Genomic DNA, 25691 nt, shown 5'->3' on the forward strand with positions numbered 1-25691 from the left:
CTATTAATATAAAGTTAGAGCTAATTGGAGAGAAATAGGTCTATTTATTAAATGTGAATGCTGTTGATTCAATGTCAGGGCTGGTAGGGAGGAAATATCACTATTTGATAAATATAAATGCTATTAATTTAATGTTCTGGTTTTAGGAAAGGAGGCCAAATTAAACGTAGGAGCTATTGATTTAATAACAGGGCTGGTTGGGGGAGGGAGACCTAAATGAGTTCACTCACTGTATCTCCCTTTTTTCCTAACAAGGCTCCAACATTCCAAGATCCATGCAAGCAGCAACTGAGCTTAAGAGATCAGCAGAGATGGGTGGAAGAGTGCAGCAGGGTCTACCAACTGTCCTGAATCTGGTGGGATAGTCCTAATTTTGTGTGACTATCCCATAAATGCAACGATAATTGGGTTATATGTCCTGCTTTACACTATTCTACTTTTTAAGGGCAAGCAACATGCACTACAGTTAAATGCAAACAGCTCACCTTAATAAGCAGTACAGTGTGAAGCAGGACATACATCCCAACTATCCTTGCAGTTAAAACAAAGTCCTGACTGAGCAGGACAGTTACACAGAGGTTGAACTGCCCAACCATAATCAGAACAGTTGGCTACAACTAAATAAGTATTTGAAGGAGATCGAAAGAGCTTATAGAGCAGCTTAGCACAGTCTCAAAGAATAGCCACACCCCTTGCATACATCTGGAATGGAAACCCTCCACTAGAACTCTTGAAATATGCCACACTATGTACAAAAGTATTCGGACATTTGATCAATAGACTAACTGGGACTGTAATTACATTGTATTCAAATACATATACTTTAATATGGAGTTGGTCCCCCTTTTGCAGAGATAACAGTTTCCACTTTTCTTGGAAAGTTTTCCTCAAGATGTTGGAGTGTTTCTGTGGGAGTTTGTGGCCATTCATTCTGTAGAGCATTTATGAGGTCAGCCACTGATGTTGGATGAGAAGGCCTGGCTTGCAATCTCCTTTTCAGTTCATCCCAAAGGTGTTCGATGGGGTTGGGGTCAGAGCTCTGTGCGGGCCAGTCAAGTTCTTCCACACCAAACTCATCAAACCATGTCTTTGTAGTTCTTGCTTTATGCACTGGGGCACAATCATGTTGGAATAGAAAAGGGCCAACAGTACCATGCTTGAAGTCAGAGCTCTTCAGAATGACCAGTTTTGCATTACAAACATTTGCAAATGGAGACTGCATGGCTAAGTGCTTGATATTGTACACCTCTGGCAATGGGTTTGATTGGGACACCTTTATTCTATAATTAACAGGTGTGGTCAAATACTTTTGACAGTCAATAACAGGTTTAACATGCAATCCATGTCAGAAACTGTAACATCAGTAATTAGAGGAATGCACAGAAAAGAGGAAATAGATACAAATAATCTGGAAAGATTGGTGCAATATGGAATATTATGAATTTTATCAGTGGATCCCAAACTTTCTCAGTGCGAGTCACTCTTAGGGTCTCCATAATTTTGTCAAGGCACCCCTAAACCACAATTATTACAAATTAGTTCCCTGCCTTGCTTACCCTTCAGCCCTGGCCGTGACACCCCTGTAAGATCAATGCAGCACCCCAGGGAGCCGCGGTGCACAGTTTGGGAACCACTCGCTTACCTGGTTCTTTTTAATTATATGCTCAGCCAGTAGCTATTAATTCTGTAGATGCTGCTGTATATATATATATATATTTGTATTTTATATTGCATATTGCATATACAGTGCAGTATGTGCAGTGCATGGAATACATCAGAATGAGTATAATTACCTTGTGACTTAATCGCGCAATTTGTTAAAAGTACATTAGTTGGTTAAAATATCTCTATTGTGTATGAATACATGTGCATGTGTACAGAATAAAGTATGCATATTTGCCTATTTAATCTTCTGCAACAACAGAATTGTTAGCTATAAAAACATATAAAAATGGTTTATATGTGTGTAAAGGCCTTCAAATTCCTATAGTAATTTTTATAATAAAATTATGGTATTCTACTAATATTTTTAATGTAACACAGATATACACTGAACGCCATTGCTGATTATAAGCAACAGGACCCACAAGCCTCTGTTCTTGGCCCTTCACTTTTTTCATTGTACACTTCTTCTCTCGGGGCACTCATTTGCTCATTCGGCCTCCAGTAACACTTCTACACTGATGACACTGAAATCTATATCTCTTACCTTGATCTCTACAATTCTATACTATCTCATATAACAAACTAGCTTTCAGCCATCTCCACATGGATATCCCAATGCCTAAAGCTCAACATCTACAAAACAAAGCTTATTATCCCATATATTATTATCCCATGCTTGCGAGCATGGCCTTCTCACCTCTTTGTCTGTTTTACCCAGTTTGTTTATTAGTTTACTATATTTGTCCCCAATTGTAAAGCACTTTGGAATATATTGGCGCTATATAAATAAATGATGATGATGATTATTATCTTCCCTCCTGCCAGAGTTACCACCTGCCCTCAATTCTCCCTCACTGTCAATAGCACCACAATTTCCTCAGTCTCCCAAGCCCGCTATCTTGGTGTCACACTTGACTCTGCCATCTGCTTTATTCCTCACATGCAGATTCTCTCTCAGTCCTGTCGATTCCACCTTAAAAACATTGCCAGAATATGCCCTTTTCTTACTCAACATGCTAACAAAACTCTAATCCATTCTCTCATCATCTCCCATCTTGTATACTGCAATTTCTTGCTATCTGGCATTCCCCACACCCATATATACAAACTATTCTAAATGCTGCTGCAAGACTGACTTTTCTCTCTCACTGCTAGACATCTGCTGCACCACTTTGCAAATCCCTACACTGGCTTCCTGTGTCTTCCAGAATCAAATTCAAATTACTCACCCTTACCTACAAAGCCCTCCACAATACTGCATACATCTCAAATCTCATATCAAAATACTCTCCCTCCCTCTTAGACCTACTTCTGACCTGTGACTTGACTTGTCTCTGGTATCCACCTCTAATTCTCACCTGAAAGACTTGTCTCCTGCTGTTGCCCACAATGTTGACTACCCCGACAACACTTACCATGACATGATGATTCTGAAGGGCTTCTTACCTACGATCGCTGATGACGACTACTGTTGAAAGATACTTGAACCAGTTACGAAGAAGTAATAAGCCAGCTCCCCTTCATGACATCATTCACCATGGCGATGGGATTTTCGCTGCTCTTAATGGGGTAATGTAAGTATTCGCTTATGTAGAATGTAGTTTACAAAGTTTTCTACATTGTGCATGGGCGCATACTTACATTACACCATTAACAGCAGCGATAATACAGTCACCATGGTGAATGACGTAATAAAGGGGAGCCGGCTTATTACTTCTTCGTGATTGGTTCAAGTTGCTTTCAACAGTAGTCATCATCGGTGATTGGTCATCAATGATCGTCGGTAAGGAGCCCTTTCGAATCATCATGTTGTGGTAAGTGTTGTTGGGTTATTAGGCATCGATATGCCGTATCCCACCCGTCCCATCTCCACTCTAAGCCACACTCACTCCTTTTGTTTCAGCTGTGCCCTCTTCAACTTAGAATGCTAGCTCTCTAAGGAGAAGGGTCCTCTACCCTTTTTGTTTGTCTGCATTTATTTTTTCTGCCTTGTATGTCCTTGCTTTATATTTCTCCTTGATTTATTTATGTCCTTGTTTTATGTATGTGCTGTTTTCCTGCTGTACGGCACTGCGGAGCACTGTGGCGCCTTACAAATCTGTGATAATAATAAAAAAGTTTAGGCATATAATGTCTTGTTTTATATATATAGAGGATTTATATGAAGCTTATTATATATTTTGCCACTTTGCAGAATTATTCATTATATGTTTACTGTATCTTTTGTCAGTAGTGTAAATTACACACAATACATCAGTTCATTGTTGTTATAGAATAGACAATACTGCATTTTTTCTCTTTCACTTCACTCTTCAAAATACCTGCGTTTTCTTTCTTAGTTTCTTGTGGACTAATCCACCTTGTACACCCATCCCCATATAAAAGTTTCTGGATAAATGCCAGCAAAAAAGCAATGCATTTGTAAAACATTTTGTTCATCCTTATCCAAATCCCCTAATCCGACAGGGAGATTGCTTATGGCAACATCACTTATTCCTGCTCAGTAAAACAAGGACTATAAAATTAAACACCCATAGGAAAATCAGCCTAGAAATGCTGATACTTCTAAAGAGAGCAAAATGTACTGTACAAAAGGGCATTTGCAGAAATAAAGAATTGTATGTATTAAATATTTTTTCCTTACTTGAGTCAGCAGAAGAATAATGCTATATGGTCTTGATGTTTTAATGGTAGTGAAATGCTGGCATGCATCAATAATTCTGTTTCCAGCCTGATAAACAAATCAACTTTAGTAACCTAAACTTTAAATAAAATATTGTCTGCAGTTCTTCTGTTCCAGGAAAAGTAGAAAGAAAAAAAACCCACTATGAAAAATTCAATTTCCTTTCCTATTTAAGATATCTTCTTGACAGATACCTTTCAAGATTTAATGGGCTTTTTCAATGCACTTACTGTGATAGAAACCAACAGGTAATGGCTATTGCAATAAAACATTGCTGTGCCTAAAAGTTTTCAAATTATATCTTTCTTACTTATGTGAAACCTCGTCACACTTTTTATCTGTTATCATGTTGCTGAATTTTAAATGATCACAAACATAATATATTTCTTATATAAGAACTGGATATTTTAATTTACAAAAAAGAAAAATAGATTACAAACTTCTGCAAAAAAATGAGAAAAGAACATCAGGAAGAAATGTTTAGACACTAATCCTTTTTACTTAAATACTGATTGAATTACTTTCTACAGTGTACACTATATTAGCAATTAATCCATGAATTCATTCCTTTTATTCAGTATGCTGTCTATTTTGAAAACAAAAACAGTGTGTATTTATATTATATTCAACCCATAAGATATAAAGATAGCATTGGATTCCTTGAGCATTGTTTCTATTATTCTTACAATTAACCATGAAAGATGTTGATATGACAAAGTGGTAACATTGTGGGAGGCAATATCATGGTAGCAGAAAGACAGTCTGAACAAATTCATTGCTGCATGTCACCTTAAGAAACAACTCTAATGACATGTATATAGATAGAATATAAAGGTACCAGGCTATATATGATGCAAAGAGTCCAACACTCAAAGTGGATTAAGATATGTATTATTCATTATGTATGCACTGATATGTACACATCCTAATTGACAGATTACTTAAGCCTGTGTAGGGTTCATTAGTCATTTTTGTGACTGCTGTCATAAGTATGTGTCATTTATCAAAATCACTACACTGACAGTAATAGTAACAATAGAAACAATAATTATTTCTACAGGATTAAATCCAGTCTGAATTATGTTAAGTCCCTTAAACTTGTTCTCCAATTTTCATTTTTTTTTCAACAAAAGTAAGAAATTAAGGCAGAGAATTGCCCAGACATTTGTACTATATTATACTCAACTATCATACTTTTATTCTAGAATGCTTAAACAAAACAATAATTTTTCAAAGTCATCCTTTTAATAAATATCTGGCCTGAGACATGAGTTTTACTCTTATAGTAGTGCACTCACCAATTAGTTTTGCTCTGTACAGAAGCACTCATATTTAAAACTACATTGTAATGAGGCTCTCAATCAATATGAGGTATTGATAGGTGCATCAATGTACATCCTTTCATCTATACTTAAGGTACATTTACTCGACTTTAATTATTTCACTTTAAATACAGCATGCCAATATGCTTTATATTACTTTTCCAGTAAGAGAATAATTAATGTGAAATTGAATACATCACTAGAGGAACAAGGATGTCTATATTATCCTCCAGTTTTTCACCCATTCAAAGCCCAAATGCATATACTGAGCTATACTAGGATTGAACCTGCAAACATATGTGTATTATTTTATAACACAATAAAAAGTATGTATTTTTATTTATTTGCATTTGCTACTCAATATTATAACAATAGCATGTAAAATATGATATATGAAAGGGCTATACATCATACAGTAAATAACACATGTTAAATTATCATTAGATCATTTACGCCTTTGGATAATAAATTTATAAATTACTAACATTACACTTAAATTTTGTTTCTGTTTATCTGGTCCAGCATCCCTTTGTAAAGTAAATTATTTCTTCAGTATAAGAAACTAGCTATGTTCACATTGTGGGCCCTTTGCATGTACATAGGAAAAGATGCACATCAAAAAAGCTTTGTTACATATATATGTTAAGTTGGAGGCATCTCAAGATGCATCATACTCAAAAAACAGTAACATTTGCACAATGTGTATACAGACATAAATGTGCATGTTTACACACCATGGACCTCATTTAGAGTCGGACGCAAAGTCCGTTTTAGGCGCATCCAACAAAAAAACACTATCATGCATGTGCAGAAAGCACCAAATCCGCCTGCATCTTGGACACTTGTGCCTAAAATAAACTTTGCGTCCAACTCTAAATGAGTTCCCTTGAGGCTTGATGGCTTGACAGTGTTGGCAGTAAATGCTAAAGTCACATTACCATATATGTGCATAATATAATAATGCAATGATGTGTCATATATAAAAAAAAAATAGGGTCTTAACAGTAGCTTAACATAATAAATGTGATCAATGTGAAAGTCACATTTCATTATAACATATAATTAAAAACAAACATCTCCCAACGAGGTGTTATTTACCCCTTGAAAAAAAAGCAAATGGAAATCTTCTTTCATGCAGTAGTCCAAATTTTAATATTAATTAAGTTATACAAATATTTACCTGCAACATTATATAATGTAGCTGGAATGTAGTCAGAATGCTAATTATTTAAGTACTATCGCTGGAGAGGTTAATATGCAGTCAGCTAATCAAACATATTTAGAAAGTGCTGTTGATAATCATCATCATTGCGCATCAGCAACAGATATTGTTCCAATAAAGGTTTATTTGAGTATACGTTCATGTCTAGTTATAATTACATGAACACAGCCCTACTGTACTCAGTCTACAAATACTCCTGTTCCAGCTCTCCAGGTATAAGATTACAGCAGTGGCAAAGTGTTTAGTATTTCTGCCTCATAGTGCTAAGGTAATAAGTTCAATTCCCGCCTTATTTCTGTAGAGTTCATATGTTCTCAATGTGTTTGCATGGGTTTTTTCCAAGGGATCTGGTTTTCTCCAAAACATACTGGTAGGTTAGCTGCTGACAAAATGAATACTAATTTCTTTGTGAGTGTGTGTGGCAATATTTCAGCAGATGACAGTTAAGGGTTTTAACTATTTTGTATTCAAGAAGTTGCATGTGATGGCTTTTTTGATGTTTTTCAAATAACTTCTCCATTGTTTCCTTCAGGTAGTATTTTTTGAGAGTCAGTAGATTTTCTATTTTCTTGGAAAGAACTTTTGATGACAGTTTGATCAACATAATTAATTATGAATTGTTTATTTCATTAATACATTCATTACCACTGGAATGAGGTTGTTCTGAACACAGTAACACTTTCTCTAACATATTTTATTTTCTTGATCTATGGAAGAATGAAGAATTTGTGTAAGTGTTTCTTAGCAATCTGCTTGTAGCATTTTAACAAACACACTTGTTGATTTTACAATGAATTGCCTATATATTTTTACACTTAGGTAATGGTGCTAATAAAGACCACATGCAAAAATACGTTTTGTAGTATGTTTTAACAAATCACTGGTTGAGATAACAATTTATATCTGTATTTGTACAGTTATATAGCTAATGATGCTAATGACAGTACAGAAAATAATTATGTTTTGTGGCTGTTAAAGTTTGGAATGGACTGCTTATTTTTATAATTAGATAGCTAACAGCATTAATGACAAGTACAGCATAGAACTGTGTAGCAGAAGTGAGTGTATTGTAGTGAGGGCATAGGGAAAAAAGACATGTAATGTTGCAGTACTGTTTATGCAATATGTTTGGCCATCTCCAGTGCATAAGCCATATTTGAGCCTGTAGTTTGGAATGGTACAGAGAGTGGAATCATCTATCCACAGACAAGACTGCTTCTAACCTAATGAGTGGGCCATTTTGGCATGCCTCCATTATAAGAGGAAAGGATTAAACAAATAAGTAAATACAAACTGAAGCATATTTGATGGGCCATATTGATACATCTAACTAGTAGGGCTCAAATTTTTTTTACTTTCTTTGCTCTCTCCTTGATCCAACTATCAAGCTACCTAATATAATACCTGAGGTTGTCCTCATCCAGCTTACTAGCTAGCTAATAACCTCGATATATCCAATCCAGGTAACTAGCTAATAGAAGAACTGTTATCACCCCAGACAGGTAATTATAACATCCATGATCGCCCTGATTCAATTACTTAGCTAGCTAATATAATAACTGTTAATGTCCCTAATCTACTTAAGTAGCTGGCTAATATAATAACAGTGATCTCCCTGATCCAACTACCTAACTAGTTAATAAAGTTACTTTTCTATATTTCAGCCTATCAAAGCAAATTATTTTTGTACAGATTATAATTTATTTCACATTCAGAAAGAGAATTCTATTTATTAAAGCAGTTTCTGACCAAAACTCCACTTAAGAAAAACAATACTATAGTTACCATACCTGTCCTGTTCTTGCATTCTCGCAAACAAATGTATCATAAAACATTGCAAATTGTGGTGCATTGTCATTGACATCCAGAATTAGAATGTAAACAGTGGCCCTTGTGGTTTGCTTGGGATTATCTGTAAAATTAATAATGAAAAGTCATTAATAATAAGTTAAAACACATCTTAGTTGACATTAACTTACAAACATTTCTTGCCAGTTGAAAAGAAAAATAACGATAACAATGGCTAATCTTGTACTATTTATTAGATAGGTAATAGGAGAGGCTCATAAACAGTTGGAAAATTCTATTAAATGTGCATCACTCTCCTTGCTTGACAGTAAATTCACATTAGAACACAACTGTTTAACATTTTTGTTAATAAACAATAATACACCACACTTACTTAATCTCACTAGTGTACTTTTCTTATAGTAGGTGCTGGATCAGGATTTTCAAACATTTGACCTTTCACAAATACACATTTAATTATAGTACTTTTTATAACCTATTTCAAGTGCTTATAACTTCCATCAAAATCAGCTTACAATAATGGAAGCTTGCCAGGTCTCTCAATGCTACTTCAATAAAGCTAAATATTTACATAGAAAATAAATGGTTAATTTTATAAGGCTAATTTACCTGATTTCAATTAATAATATTCAATCTGGTGAATAGCATATATAGCATTTTAAGCCTGACATCAATAACTACCCCGTGAATAATTTTAAGCTTGTTCCCCTGTAGATTTCTGTTATTTGATTCCCTCTTTAAATATTGCCTTGTTTCCTCCCATATTCTGGCACTAACCTGGCTATAAGTGGGTCCATAAATAAAATAAATAAGGATCAGCAGCTTAACTTAGTTTCTTAAGTATATGGCGGTAATGGAAGTAGTCAGAGTCTTTATCAGTTTTATTTTGCTCAACACATAACTGTACATCTTCCCACATCGAACAAGTAATATTTAATGGTGTGGCTCAACATATTTCTTACAATTGTTTCAAATATAAACACAGACATATTTCTTTTTTTAGGAGGCCATAGTTCTGTTTTATCGACTATATCTCCTATAATCAATCTTCCTAGTTCTTCTGTTAGTGGCTTACATACTACATATTTTAACTTTTAATTTTTGCTATTTATGGACTTAAAACTCAACTTAAAACTAATTTTGATTACACCTGCTAACCTATAGTAGTTTACTTTTTACATTTTCATTGCATTCTTTGTGGTTATCTTTGTAAAATTTTCTCAAATTTAAATGTGAAAGACCTATAGGTTGTTTTCTATTCTCTAAATTAAATCTAACATTGTTGGTTTAATACTGGTTCAAGTACAGCATATCTAACATTACACAAATTGAATAAAAATGATTATTCTTGCAGCATCAGAAGGTAGCAATGCATGAAGGATAAAGGATCTGCACCCACCATTATGTCATAAGGCCGACATCAGTGGAGTTGTACTTGTACTTGTCTCTAAACAATGAGAAAGAGGGAGGATCACCTGGACTACTCTCTTCCTGGCAGTAGCTGAGATTGCAAACATGAGTTTAATACTCACTTTTTCAAGATTTAGCTTCTTGTAAGTCCATTATTAACTAAAACAGGTATTCAACTAGTACAATTATATATTGTTGTTTTTTTTTAAATGTAAATGAGTGCTAGGGTTGTTAAAAAGAAATGAAGCCCATATAGGGCTGAATAATATAAACTCTGAGATGTGTTATTTTATATCAGCAACTCATCTCAGGCAGGGGTTAACAATGGCAGAATGGCTCAGCTCCTCATTTGTGGAGCTACTCCCCAAAATTATATATAGGCTTCTTTACTTCCAGTTTCACCCTTTTTCTTTTGGATTCCCTGTCCTCCCTTCCCATTAGTGGCAGTCACCAGTTCTGTTGATATCTGTACCATGTTTTTAGTTTCTCTGCAAGCGTTTTATATTTTCAGATCAGGCTACAGATTGATAATTATTGATCTGAGGTGTTTCAATCAGACCCATTGCCAGAGGTGTATAAAATCAAGCATCTAGCTATGCAGTCTCCATTTGCAAACATCTGTGAAACAAAATGGGTTGTTCTGAAGAGCTCAGTGGCTTCATCACAAATCACCCTTCTCTGTTTGGCAGTCAACTGGGGGAGTCTGGGTTTGGCAGATACTGAAAGAACATTACTTGCCTGACTGCATTATGCCAACTTTGAAGTTTTGTGGAGGAGGGATTATGGAATGGGGCTGTTCTTCAGGGTTTGGGCTATGCCCCTTATCTCCAGTGAGGGGAAAACTTAATGCTTAAGCATACCAAGTCATGTTGGACAATGCTATGCTTCCAACTTTGTGGCAATAGTTTGGGAAAGGCCCTTTTCTATTCAAACATTTCTGTGTCCCAGTGCACAAAGCAAGAACTACAAATGCATGGTTTGATGAGTTTGGTGTGAAAGAACTTGACTGGCCCTCACAGAGCCCTGATCTGAACCCCATCAAACACCTTTGGGATGAGCTGCAACGGAGATTGCCTTCTCATCCTACATCAGTGCCTGACCTCATTAATGCTCTACAGAATGAATGGGCACAAATTCCCACAGAAAAATGTCACCATCTTGTGGGAAGCAGTTCAAGAAGAGTGGAAGCTGTTATCGCTGCAAAAGGGGGACCAAATCTATATTAAAGTATATGTATTTGAATACAATGTCATTACAGTCCCTGTTGGTGTAATGGTCAAGCGTCCGAATACTTTTCTACATATAGTGTATGTTTAACTTATGTTTTATTATTTGCTTTATACAATCACAAACTCCTTTTTTTGCTTTAAACTGTAAACGTATGAACAGAGAAATAAGGTTTATTATGTAGTAAAGTAATGATCAGTAATTAGCTAAGTTTAATCTTATTAGAAAAAATAAATTGTTCCTTAAAAATAGTACAATAAAAGAATATGAGGATGTGCAATAAAGGAATAAATAGTGTCAATGTAAAGAAATCAAACATAACTTTTATTTTTATAATTGAAGATCAGTATCCACAGTGACCTGAATGGCTTTGGCCGTATTGGCCATTTTCAAAAGGTCATGTGTGTCATATCATGTAACTCACTTATGTAAGACTAGTCAATTAAAAACATTGGTTTCACAATAAATCTTGCTATTTACATTCCCAGTTGTAAATGTGACTTGCTGTCAGAGGACACTGTACTGTACCATACTGAAAACTTTTATTTTAATTGAATATGAAGTTGACTGGCAGATAAATGAAGGTAAAATAGTAAATGAAGATAAAATCGCTTGCCAATAAAAACAAATAATATATAGTCGCATGGCCTTAATAAAATATAAAGACATTTTAGATGGAAAAAGTTAAGAAATATAATTTGATTAAATACCTTACAGCTTTCAACTGCTGTTGTAATCCAGGTTGCTTTATACTTAATTAAAACAATTTAATACAAAAAAGATAATGACTACTATTAAGTTAAGGAAATTTGAAAGCATTCACTGCATTAGTAACACCAATAAGTATTAACATTTTCTAAACCTAGCAATTCTTTATGTTTCCTTATTTTTCTGTAATTCTGATTTGTTCATACTATATACTTTCCTGCTTATTCTTAAGGTAGAATGTATATTAAAAATAATGAAAACACTTATAAGTTAATATTGCACAGTTTTAAGATACCTGATTTCTAAACTGAATAGGAAAATTTGTTAAGCCAAGTTCCTTATTGGTTTTCTTGTGAAGTGTTTTATTGGCTCAAAGGATTAATGGCATAAAATAATGTCACCAATCATCCCTCAGTTTTCACATGATTGACACTTGTAATAGTTACAGGAACGGCAGCGCTAGGTATAAACCTTGTTCATGCCCTAGATTTTGAATAATTCCCAACAGGATTGAAAATGCCTAACCACACCCATCTGAACCTCAGTAGGGAGCTCAGTAAATAGCTCATTGTAGAGTTGATGTATACCCTGCTGGAAGCAGGAGAGCTGAGAGCTAGAATAAGTAGGAGACAAACAGGTAGACTGTCCCATGAGAGCTGGATTCTGCTAGACAGGAGCTCAAGTAAGGCATGTGGTACAGTGAAAAAATTTGCAGACCCAGATCTAGACCTAGATCCAGAGTCCTTGAATGACTGAATCATTTATCTTTGATAAGTAATAATTTATAGAAAGACATGACTTTCTTATTTTTACCAAATTTGAATGAGAAATCCCTACAGATTTGTGTTTTCGTTTTGTAACTGATTTTGGAAAACAAAAATAGGTAAACTAAATGTCTTTTAGAGCTGTTTTTGCTCCTATATTACTATTTATAGTATTAACATTCTTTTACAGTCATTTCTGGTCTAGTCTATTTCTTACACTTCACTAATAGAACATATAAATATTAATTATATACCTTCCATATTTATATTAGAGATGTTCACTGACTGCCATGTTTTGGTTTTGGGTCTGGATTAACTTCATGTCTTGGTTTTGGCAAAACCACCCTCACTTGTTTTGGTTTTGGATCCCTATTTTTTTCTAAAATCCTTTTTTTTTTTTGCTAAAATCACATAATTTGGCTCTTTTTTGTTCCTACATTATTATTAACCTCAATAACATTAATTTCCAGTAATTTCCTGTCAATTTTTGTCAAGTGACAAGAACACTGCTACCCCTCCTGCTTCTGTATGAGCAATGGCACTGAGCAATGGCACTTGAGACTGGAGAGTGACAAGAACACTGCTACCCCTGTTTCTATGTGAGCAATGGCACTGAGCAATGTCACTGGAGAATGGATAGTGACAACAACACTGCTACCCCTGTTCCTGTGTGAGCAATGGCACTGATTCTTCAACCCTCCCCATTAATATATACCAGTCCCCATGATTAATTTGAGTGCAACATTATTGCACATAATCCTATATTCAGCTAGATGTAACTTACTTGCAGCATAATTATTAAACAACCATGTAAGTAAAATAAGGTCTTTTAAAGCTCTGCCCTTGGCTCACAATGAATGCTTTTCCCATCAAAAATTGGGCAAAGCATTCTATTTTTATTGGGAACCACTTCCGCTGCAAGTCTCAGGAAGTCCCCTTTACCTGAGAGTTGTGCAAGATATGGGTTCAAGTCCCATCACCACTGCATTTTCAAGTAACCTCCAAACACCACCAGCCTTCAGGCATCAGGCCAAGGGTACCTGCCCATTCAGGGCAGCACAAATCAACCATACTAAATCAGATAATACACTTGCGCTTAGCCAAATGGATGAATTGAGATTGACATTTTAATCTCAAACTGGACATGGTAACTGGATATAGATATACATGGCATATGCATATGAGCGTCCCTTGTTTTATTCACAAAAGCAGCATTAATGCACAGATCTACCTTACTCGTAGCACTGCTCTTGGCTAACAATGAATGCTTTGCCCATTGAGTAATGCATAGTACTAGTCTTTGATGTTTCCGGATTGGGTGTAGGCCAACTTCATCTATTTACTTCTATAAATGTCTACCTCTGTTCACTCATACCACTGTCAATCCAATGATCTTTCCCTGTTACTGTGGCTTCGCTGTCTATGATGGATGCCCCGTAACATTCAAAATGTATTGTGTCCGTAGTCATTAAAGTTTTGTAGTATGGGTACAGGCCACCTTTGTCTGTCAGCATCAACATTTATTTATGTAGCGTCAAGGTATTTGAAAGTTTCAATCTTGTCTAACGAATGCTCTGCCTATCGAGAAGTGCAGAGTACTAGTTTTTGAAGCTTTTGTTATGAGTGCAGACCACCTTTGTCTATCATTATCATTCTTTTATGTAATGACTGCAAATTACCTAGCTATTTATAATTGGGTATCTACTTGTCATAATATTTACTTATGCCTCTGTCCATCTAATGACATATGATTGTCACTGCCTCTTCACTCTACATGATGCATGCCGACTAGCTTTCCAAATTTAGTGTGTGTGCAGTGTTTCAACATTTTTATCTCTTGCACCTTACATTCAATTTTTTTGTTGTTTCATTTATATAATGGGCTTGCTTCAGTTGGTGACATAGCAGATAACATTTTTTTTACAGCTGCTGCAATGTTCTTCATGCGGTCACTTAATATTGAAAATGGCCAGAAAAACCCTCATACGCAAACACCCTTTTTTAATCTAGATTTCACTAAATGACCCTTTAAAAATTGACAAGTATTGTAAAATAGAAAAAAGTTTATAACATATAGCGTTTTTTTGGGCTGTGCAGCTGCGATGACATTCACACGCACACACCCTTTTTTAAATATAGAGGTCACTGAATGACCCTTTACAAATTGACAAGTATTGAAAAATAGAAAAAAAGTTTAGTATCTAGAGTTTTTTGGAAGGATTCTACTGCAATGATGCTCACAGGTAAATACAAACTTTTTATCAACATTAATTCAAATGTCCCACACAAGATGACTCTCACTAGAAAAATATAAAAGAAATAAATCGATTTGTTTCTTGGATTCTGCTGCTAATAATCATGTAACAATAGCACACTGTTTTTCGCCACTAAACATACTACTTAGTTCAGAATGATATCTAACTCAGTCTATATACTAGTACTATTATATATGAATTAATTACAGCCAGTAGCCACTACGCCATCTAAACTCTCAGACAGATTTAAATTATGATCTAAATTATCAGAACTGCTTTAAAATCATCACATGATACTATTGTGTTCTTTGTCCCTCTTTCACTATGAACACTATTTCCAGAGCAGACCACTGCAGCTAACATCCTCCTTACATGCTGCCTGTTCTAAAATGGCACAAGAGAAAATGAAGGTGGGCTATATATATAGCAGATATCGATCCACAACTCTTGTGAGTTTTGCATCAATATGTTCCCAGAAATAGCGTTATTCCTCGTCTTGAGAACTGAAAATTGACGTGCAACCCAAGTCTTGATATAGTGAATCATCTAGAGAATTCTCAAAGTGCTGTTCTTTCTACTAGACTATTTTGTATAGTTTATTGAGAAGTATGCAAAGCTTCTCTAAACAACATCAGTGAAGGATTTGATTTGTGTTTGTTTATTAAAACAATAATATATATACAGTGGTCGAAGTTGGCTGGAAGAATATGGTGGTATGCCATACGGCCACTTCTACTGTCTTCATTGCAAAACTATTATAGAGTTCCACTTTGACCAATATATATATATATATATATATATATATATATATATATATATATATATATATATATATATAAAATAGGCCCAGAAATCAAGGTGTGTGCAAGTGTGCATATGCGTACCAAATATGTTATATCTATCCACTCTTGACTTGAACGCCATATTTATTGACATTGGCTTCTATATTTATAGATAGATAGATAGATAGATTGATAATATTCTCCTACCTGTAAAAAATAATTGTAAAAAACTTTAGCTTAAGAGTCCATAGCTGCTTGGGAAAAGCTGGGTGATCAACATCAAACTTATTCATTCAAATGTATACCTTCCCATAATTTTACATACTTCCTATTTTTCTTGACATCTAGAGACTTAATCCATTTTAGTTCTGACAAAATGAGATTTACATCCTCCAGATATAGGAAAGGCTCATGGTTAATTGATATTCTCATTATTGAATGTCAGTGGTAATATGTTAGAATTCTTATAATCAAATACATCAACTCCCTGTCTATACCATTTATAATTGATAGAACTCTGTACACTATTGCCGAGTACTTCAGAGACTGTAAGCTCCTGATCCTAAGTCTATCTGTTATTTCCTTCCATGATACTCTGCACCCCCAGCAATCAACTATAATATTTTGTGTCATTTCCTCTTGATGACAACCCAGAGGACAATTCCTACCTGAAACTTTTAAGAATGTTAAATTACTTCTGATCTACATCTTACCATGCAATGACAACCAAGCTATGTAAAAAAAACTTTGCCTGAAGTCTTGACCCATTTAAGGGCTTTAATCTTTCCTGCAAAGTTCAGTCTCTGAGTGCAAACTGGGGAAAAAAAGAAGGTACCACATACTTTAAAATATAGTTATTTTCTTTACTTATTCTCAATATAAGATTTCTCTATTCCAGTTCCTCAGAGACTTGAGACCAGATTCCAGCTATGATGGGAGGCAGTTCCTGATACTGTTAACCCACAGTGAACCAACATGTGAGTGCAAGTTTCCAAAATTTACTTTTTGAAACAAAGAGCCAAAGAAAACCATTGGATTCAACATATCCAAACCACCCTCTTTTCTTTTTAGGTAAGTGATCCCTCTTTTTATTGAATTCAGTCTGTTGGTCCATAATAGCTGGAAGAACAGAGTCTGGCTGATAATGATTGTGGCAAAAGGAAAAATTACAGCAATATACAAAAAAAATAGGAATCAGCCTCCAGTTTTTTCACCGTTGAACCTTTGCATATTTGGTCTCCAGCATCTCCTCCCAAGGTAACTTTGCATTATATTACTTAGCAAATTTCACCCATAAGATCTTAATATGGGTAGAGACCTTTTTAAATTCAGGCAGATCAAACTCAGGATCACCTTCCTATGTTCAGAAATCTTCACTCATTTTAAGGAGGACCAGGAACCCTGAGGCCTCTGAATAGCTTCTGATGGCTGCAGATAGCCCTCATCATGCTCAGACACCATTACAGTCACATCATCCACATATGTGACTACAGTCAGAGGCAAGCAGCGGGGGTCGGTTCCACTCAAAAGCCACAAACTTTCAATGACCTCAAAAATGGGTCAATGGCAAAGACATACAAGAGCGGACACAAAGGGCAACCCTGCCTAACCCCCGCCTCATCTCTGAAAGTGTCAGCCTGCCAGCTCTCCACCTCCTCGTGCAAGTTTTTATCCACTCAACAAATTGTTCTGGGATACTGTACTTTGAAAAAGTTGCCCATAGATAATCATGATCTACTCTATCAAAGGCTTTAGCCTGGTCTACACCAATAACATACTTCCCACAGTCAAAGTTTTTACATTTCTCAAACATCTCTGTTATTGAGATAACTGCTCCAGAGCTGTTCAGTATTACTGTGAAATACTAACAGCCTGATATTAATTCTGGGAACAGACACACTAATCTATAAAACTAGATTTTTGCAACAATCTTCCTATTCAAGAGACTTATTGGCCTCAAATTCTTGCTGTCGCCAGGCTCTTTACCCTTGGCAGCAGAATCAACAGCAACACCCTGATGGACTGAAGCATCTGGAGCTTTTCAAAAGAGGTTTTATACACATCCACAAGAACTGCAGCAAGGAGGTCTGTAAAGTTTTATAAAACTCTTTTTACATAGCGGCTGGTCCTGGTGCCTTCTTTTAACACAAGTTTTCAACAGCCTTCTTAACCTCTTCCACTGTTATTTTTGCTGTAAAGGGGGAAAAATCCAAATGATCACTTTCAGGTTTTGGAGTTGTCTTCAAGGATTGAGCCATTTTTTCTTTATCAAAACCGTTTTCTGAAACTAGTCAGCAGAGTACGCTTTCACCAGTCCCAAAATACCCACCCAAGACTCTTGTAAATTACCATGGTAAATAAAACCTGCTATTAATTTTTTTGCAATTCTCTAACTGCAATTTTCAAAAGGTTTAGGTGTCCATGGAGACCCATAATCTCTTTCCAGGAGCCAAGTTTTGCATCTGCTGTACTGATTCTCCCTTATTTCATCTTCAGCCGGTTAATCTTTTGTCCGGCATCCCTCCCCTCCAAATAACGTCATTCCGCTTCTTTCTTTTCACTTATCCTATTAACAGCTTCTGCAGACCTAACAAAGCAAGGTTTATTCTACTTTATCTTCGACCACAAGAGTAATTAAAGCTTTGTTTTCTACCATGTTGTTCAAAAACATCACATACGTCAGCTTGCAAAATAATCCTGTTCATGACTTGGAATCTCTATTCAACATTCTACAAGAGGGTCTGTCACATAGCACCCTAATAACATTTTCATCCCCAGTCATAATCACAGGAACAGATGTAAAGAGATACTGCTTTATTTCATGGAATAAACTGATACTTTCTGGTACTGTCTGGGGTCCATAAATATTAATGAGCCAGAGTCTCCTGCCCTGAAGTTTTACCTCCAAAAGCAGACATCTACCTATCACTACCTTTGTCAATCAATGTACAATCACATTCTAAGAATTAAACAGAATTGTAACTCCTGCATATGACTCCACAGCCAGCTACGAGAAATACAATCTAAATTTCCTAACACGCACACAAACTAGGGCTAATTTTGTCAGTAGACAAATAACTTACCAATATGTTTTCGGAGTGTGAAACCAGAGCACCTGAAGGAAACCCATGCAAATTTGTGAAGAACATACAATCTCCACACTAATAAGGCCACGGTCGGGAATCAAACTCAGGACCACAGTGCTGTGACTTTACCATGCACCAACCACCATCTGTCTTTTTTTTTTCCCTAAGACATTTACATTTATTGCTATTTTTGCCAAGGAGCACATATCGGTAAACTATTAAGTAATCCCATTCATCTTACGATTTTGAGTGGACAACTTATCCAGAAAGGACATTACTGAACCATCAACTGAAGCAGAGAACACAGTCAGGTATGGAAAATCCTCTCCCTTCGTCAGAACTGTAACAGTCAAAGATCAGGGTTCTTGATTTTAAAGTGCTGTTTATATTTTTCTAAATGTAACTATTTCACTTGCAGTATTAAAATTGGTTTATATTAAATCACGGTTCTTGAATCACCTGTTTAAAGAAATGTCCTTCTCTTTACTCGGTAGGAAGCCAATTATCAATTAATTAACAAATGGTCTTTTGGAATGCTTCGGGAGAAAGCAAATTACTTACTTACAAGTATATTTGATGTTATTTTTACCTTAGGTAGCAGATTTCTTTTTTTTATAAAGTCCACTTTAACCATAATTAAAGCAATTTGGATGAATATGTTTGCTGAAAGGATATGCATTGTGATTAAATTACTGTTGAGATGACATTAGAGAACAGTTCAGCATAAAACATGAAATGTAATCATCCTAAATGCTACTGATGAATCTTGTGAATTATATGGCAGTGGGAATTTGGAACTGTTGATATGGGCCAGGGCATGGCAGAAAATCACACAAAAAGCTAAGAACTTCATGTGTAATAAGGCTAAGTTTACATGGGTGATTTTCAGTTTCTGCCATTAAACCACATGAGATTAATCACATAGGAAAACACAATATAAATTAATTTCTTATGCTGTGTATTGCCCAAAGAATAAAGAACAAAACAAACACGTGTTCTCTATTTCATTGAGCATTTGCTACCCAGAATCCCCAAAGTTCTCCTGAATTTGTGATTAATCGTTCATCCCATTAAACTATATAGAGGATATTAATAGCCTGAAGTTCATATGAGGAGATTAAATTGTGGCATTGTGCAATTGAAGGAGATAATCAAACTAATACTTAATTAAAAATTGCTTTTGTAGCAGAGCCCAAGAAAATAATAAAAATAATTAAAAAACAGCAACCGCTGTTATGAGATTAATCTCTTGAGCTCTTGTGACTAAAAAATGTCCTTGTAGCCTAGCCCTAAGATGTAAAAAGATTATTCATTATTTAAACTGCAAACATATGTAACTTGAGCTATCTAGTATTAGTGATGTCCTTAAAAGACCAGTTACATATATAAATGTTCACATTTATTAGCCTAAATTTTTAAGTAGGTTCAGTATTATTTTTTTTTATTTAAAACAATAGTAATAAATAAACATAACGCTGACAACTTCTTAATATTTTCATATATGATCATTTGAAATTGGTTGAAGGTTGATAAATACAATAAATATCAAGGCTGGCTTTTCAGGTGCCACTGGTGTCACTGCACAGAGACGTGTGTTGCACCTTTTTGTGAATTATCTGAGAGTTGAAGTTGTGCATTCAAGCCACTATGCTTAAGTCACTGCCTGTATGAGTGTAGCTGCTTCAACCTATAGAAAGCTGCATATGTAGCTACAGATGTGGAAATGATAGTACTATATGAGACTAAGTTGTCAAACACAGAATTCAACCATTATTAAATTAAATATCTTTAAATCATGCCACCTAAAATATGTTGATTAATTAAGACATAAATTAATCTGAAATGAGCAGTATTTAAGAGAAAACAATCAAAGTTGAATTTTATGAAGTGGGTAGTTCTAAAGTGGTTGGAGACAGGAGGAAACACTTCCCAACAGGTGCAACCCCATTTAGACTTGCAATTCTTCCAAAATAGCCACTAAATGACTTAATCTGTGTAGTTCCCAAAAGCAGAGGGAGAGTGTGCAAAAACATGTCTGTGAAGTGAATAAATGAGCACATTTAAACTTGATCAATATTTTTGCAAGTTTGTAAATAACCTTTAATGTCTTCTAGTGCTAAAACTCAACTGTAAAAAAGTACAGTACTTTCAGGAAATTAAATTTATATCAAAATTAAAGGCCAAAGTATTTCTTCCAATGTCCAACACAAACTAAATTTTAAATGGATAAATATGACAATAAAATATGTTACTTTGTTTGTTATTGGAATATTACAGCTTCTTCTCTATCGATATCTTTTACTGTATCATATTTAATTTTTTTACCAATTGTCTTTGTAAATATTTCTTCCAGTTGGCTACTCAACAAAGACAGATGGCTGATTTTGTAAATCAAACTGTGCTTGTGTGAAAGGTAAATTTCACATTCAACATTTCCAACATCTATTTATGTGTCCTGTGAGTGCATAGTTTTAAAATAATAAATTGGAAAGCAAAGTATAACATAACATATTCTTAATACATCATTTTCTGTACATTATTAGGGAAGTCTGGAATTATTATTTTTTATATGCCATTAATCTATCTGTGTTTGGACATGCACACATGGGTGTTTTTAGTTTTGTCTTCCCTCCATTCAATTTGTTTTGACAAGGGATTGTATGAGAGATGTATACTCACATAGAAATCATTGTTCTCTAGGGTAATGGACTGACCTTGTACAAATGCACTTTATAATATTTGAAAAAGTAGCATTCAAAGAAAGCATAGTAGTAAGTAGAACATGTTAAGATTGAAATAAAATATTGGATTAGATAACCATTTGTGAAGACACTCAGAAGTTTTATATTTTGATGGCAAGTTAAATTTTATGGGCTTTCAAAATCATATTGACCCAAAGTAGCAAACAGAATAATACTGTATTGGCTGTAACAACTGTGAAACAAGGTTTCAGACAATACATGACTCCACTCCTCCCTGCAATTCTGAAGACCAAACTCCATCTCAACATGATTTCATGAAAAAAAGGGACAAAAATGTTCACCCATTGCTATAGAAAAACAGAATAATTGTTGAAAAACACTGGAAGAGGCACACAGTTTCCACCCATTTACAATCTTTATTTCAAAGTTTGGAACCTAAAAGTCCTCTTTTCTTGGTCTAACACAGTTCAAAATAATAAATATAAATCAGGGAAAAATCTGAGAAAAACAACGAAACCAAGTGTCACTCTAAGAAACCCTTACAATTACACCCATTTAGCACTGTCTGTAACTAAATGAAACTGGAAGATTAAGCCACCTTTTTACTTTTTTTCCCACATATACCTGAAAAGTAGTAGGAAACATTCAGGGCCTGCTTCATTAAGATAAATAAAGCAAAGAAAATTATTAAATTTGTACATTGGCAAAACCATGTTGAATTGTGTGTGTGTGTGGGGCTAAATATAAAATGTGGGGACAGATTTATACCTGGGGTAGGGAATATCCTAGATGAACTTTAAATTTCAATATAAAAATAAAGCTATCATATATTTGTGTGTTATCTGAAAAACCAGCCAGTGTTTTCCTTGCATGCAAAATAATAAACTAATTTGCACTCCTTGCAATGTAACATGGTGTGTCCAGGAGCAAATTTACTTCTTTTTTAAAAAAAAAAAACATTTAAACTAAAATTATGGAGCATTTTATGGCATTTTTCTACATTTATTATCATATTGAACTAGACAGTAAATAACATGGAGACTGAGGATGAGGGTTTCTTTGGGGTGGACTATTCCAGGTCATGTAAACCATTTTGTTTACACTTTTATTAAGATTTCTTTCAATAAGCATAAGTAGGGGTATAAATTGGTCAATGGGAAATAAATTACCAGGTGGAGGGTAACTGAGGAGTGGAGTATTTTAGAGGTTGCAGGATGAGAGAGGGGCAATCATTTACAAGTTGATCGTGCCTATCAGTATTCATAGATGTACAGTACTAAATAGATGTTAACCCTAAAAAAAAATATTTATGTAAATAGGGTTATTACACATGCACTAACAATAAATCGAAGTGGGACTGAAGTTCTCCCAAGAAAGCCTAGTACTCCAGCAACAGCCCTACAGGCAAGCCATTGTAAGGGGTGCTTTTCAGAATTGCAGTGGGGTGAATGCAATTTGTGTAAAACAGTTTCGCTTAACAACCAATAACAAATTTGTGATTGAAGCAGTATCACCAATGTTCTTTTATCACAAATATTCCTTTATGCACCTGAAAATGTATTTGAAGTTTGCAAACAAAGATTAGAAATGAGCATGGAGGAATGCTATGAATCTGGGTAGCTCTGTCAATCACTATCTCTTGCTAAATCTTTTTTGGTATCGCAAACTGGCTTTGCAGCTAATTGAGTCTAATAACAGATGTTTTAAACATCTTCAGACCCTTGCTGGCAAAACTGCTGCAAACGTGGCACTTTGTTTGGACGAGCTACCCTAAAATTTTGCCATTTGGCGAGAGGTGGTGGACTTTATCCAGAAGGTCACGCATTTGAAAGTTCCATTTCACCTTTCCTATTTTCTCTTGCCACGTCTCCCTCCTGGGATCCACAGACTGATTTGGAAACTTCCAACCCACATTCTCACTGCAGCTAAATGCTTAGTTGCCCGGAATTGGAAACAGGAAGATTCTCCAACTATCACAGCTTTGATTAATCATTTTTAGCAAATTCACAAATTAGAACATATTCCTAGCATCATAAATGATTGAACCAACCAATTTCTATCAACCTGGCAGTCTTGGTCCGACTATTTCACTCTTTGACTTCCTGATCATATACCCTGATTAGTATGTAAATGTTTAGAGAACCTGACCTTCTCTATTGAATATCTTTCTTCTCTTCCTCACCCTTATCTTCCCCATACTAACATACCTTACTTTCCTTGTCCCCCTCCACCCTCCTCTTCCTCTTGTCCTTTCTACCTTTCCATTCTGCACCATGTATACCAGTCAACAATCTTATGTTTGCGAGGACATCCTCCTTTCTTTGATTTTGTGGTTTATATATAAATATGTGCGAAATTGTATTAAACCTGATGCACTTAACTTCCCCCTTCCAACCTTATATTCCATATCCTCCCCCTCTCCAATTGTCATGTAAAATATCAATAAAACTTTATTTTAAAAAATATATCAGAACACTCTTTATTGTATGTACACTTGTCAAAATCACTATGTAATTTCATGTTTTACTTTCATAAAACTTGCTATCTTCTTAGTGGGATAACCCTACAGCTCATAATAATCAATGGTGTAACCTCTACTAGGATCACTTATCTGTTCATTATTGCTTACCCTTTTAAAAAATAAAAGATGGTGTCAATTATGTTTACAACTACAAGCTGATCTTAGCAACTTGAGACATTACTTCATTGCTCCTTGGACACGTATTGGAAAAATAGCTATGTCCTTTTTACACACAATCAATTGCCTGAATGATTTGATTTATTCCACAAGCAGAATTGCTATATTTAGTCAGTTTAGCACTTATTACTGTAATGTAACAGAGCACGTAAAGGGCATTGTATTTGTTTGGGTTAGTAAGACAGAAATTTTTTTGATTCAGGCCACAGAGCTAGACCCTTCATCATCATTTGTAAGCATGATTGGCTTTAGGGTATTTTGAAAAGGGAGTGACTCTGACCCCCCCCCCCCCTCCCCCACACCAGGATTTACCCAGGTACCAGTGTAGATTCCTTATTACTTTTATTCGCAACTTTTTCATAAATGTAATGATTTTATGTTTAGCTGACTTCATAGCTAAGCAGAAATTCTGTGATCACCTTATTTTTCCAGCATAATTTCTACTTTTCTCAATACTTTAGCTAATATTGTAATGCTATATCTTACAAATAGGCCAAGGTTATGTAACTGGATATGGACTATTTCTTCTACACTTTGAAACTCTTTTTACCAGGTAAATTTGTTTGTGATAAATGTAATGAAAATTAAGGAAACAAGAAATGTTTTCACATGTATTTGCATTTATGGAGTTTCTCAAATGGATGACCACTTTTTCTATGGGTCCAATCCAAATCCTTCCTCCTTATAACTGGCAGAACACTCCAGGGCCTCCCTTCGAACTACAACCCTCCAAACATTGTGTTGTATAGTCTTAGAATTTAAGGGGAGGTCAGTGCAACATCTGATGGTGCATATAATAAGAAGGGTGCTGCAGCTGTGAGATCAAATATCGCTATCACTCAGAATTTCTACTCCTTTTTAAAAAGAACTCCAGGCAACGTTGATAGAGAATATAATTGTCTGTGGGGTTGTACTTATTTGATTAGTAGTGATTAATAGTATAAATACAACCAGCATTATTTAAAAAGATTAGAAAAAATGTACTTTGCAGTTGCTTGGATTTTCAAGGCAGCTAAATAATTTGCAGACATATGTTGTCTAGTCATATTGCCTATATATATATATATATATATATATATATATATATATATATATTGTTATGAGCGTTTTGTCGCTATCCAATAACGATTGTCGAATCTCGATTTGTGTTTCCAAAGCACAAAGATTTATTCTCAAAAAGTAGCAGTATATATATCTTAGCGAAATAATAGTAAGTACAGCCGTTGCTTATCGCAGGCGCTCTGGATCCAGTGAACAGTCATTCAGTCCTGAAGTTTGTGATCTAGGTGACTGAACTCTGGATGAGGAGCTGCTGCTTATATGCAAACAGAGATACAGTAAAACAATGCAAAGATGTG

General features: G+C 35.1%; 1 protein-coding gene across 2 annotated transcripts in view; it reads right to left on the minus strand.

Annotated features, from left to right (window-relative positions):
* Positions 1-25691, minus strand: part of LOC142158709 (cadherin-10-like) — a 317909-nt gene that overhangs the window by 13737 nt on the left and 278481 nt on the right. For both annotated transcript variants that reach the window (XM_075212930.1, XM_075212931.1), the window contains one exon: positions 8683-8804. In XM_075212930.1, the coding sequence (XP_075069031.1) occupies positions 8683-8804 (122 nt within the window). The remainder of the gene's footprint in view (positions 1-8682; positions 8805-25691) is intronic.

Source organism: Mixophyes fleayi, chromosome 5 (assembly GCF_038048845.1).
Source record: "Mixophyes fleayi isolate aMixFle1 chromosome 5, aMixFle1.hap1, whole genome shotgun sequence".
Taxonomy (NCBI): Eukaryota; Metazoa; Chordata; class Amphibia; order Anura; family Limnodynastidae; genus Mixophyes; species Mixophyes fleayi.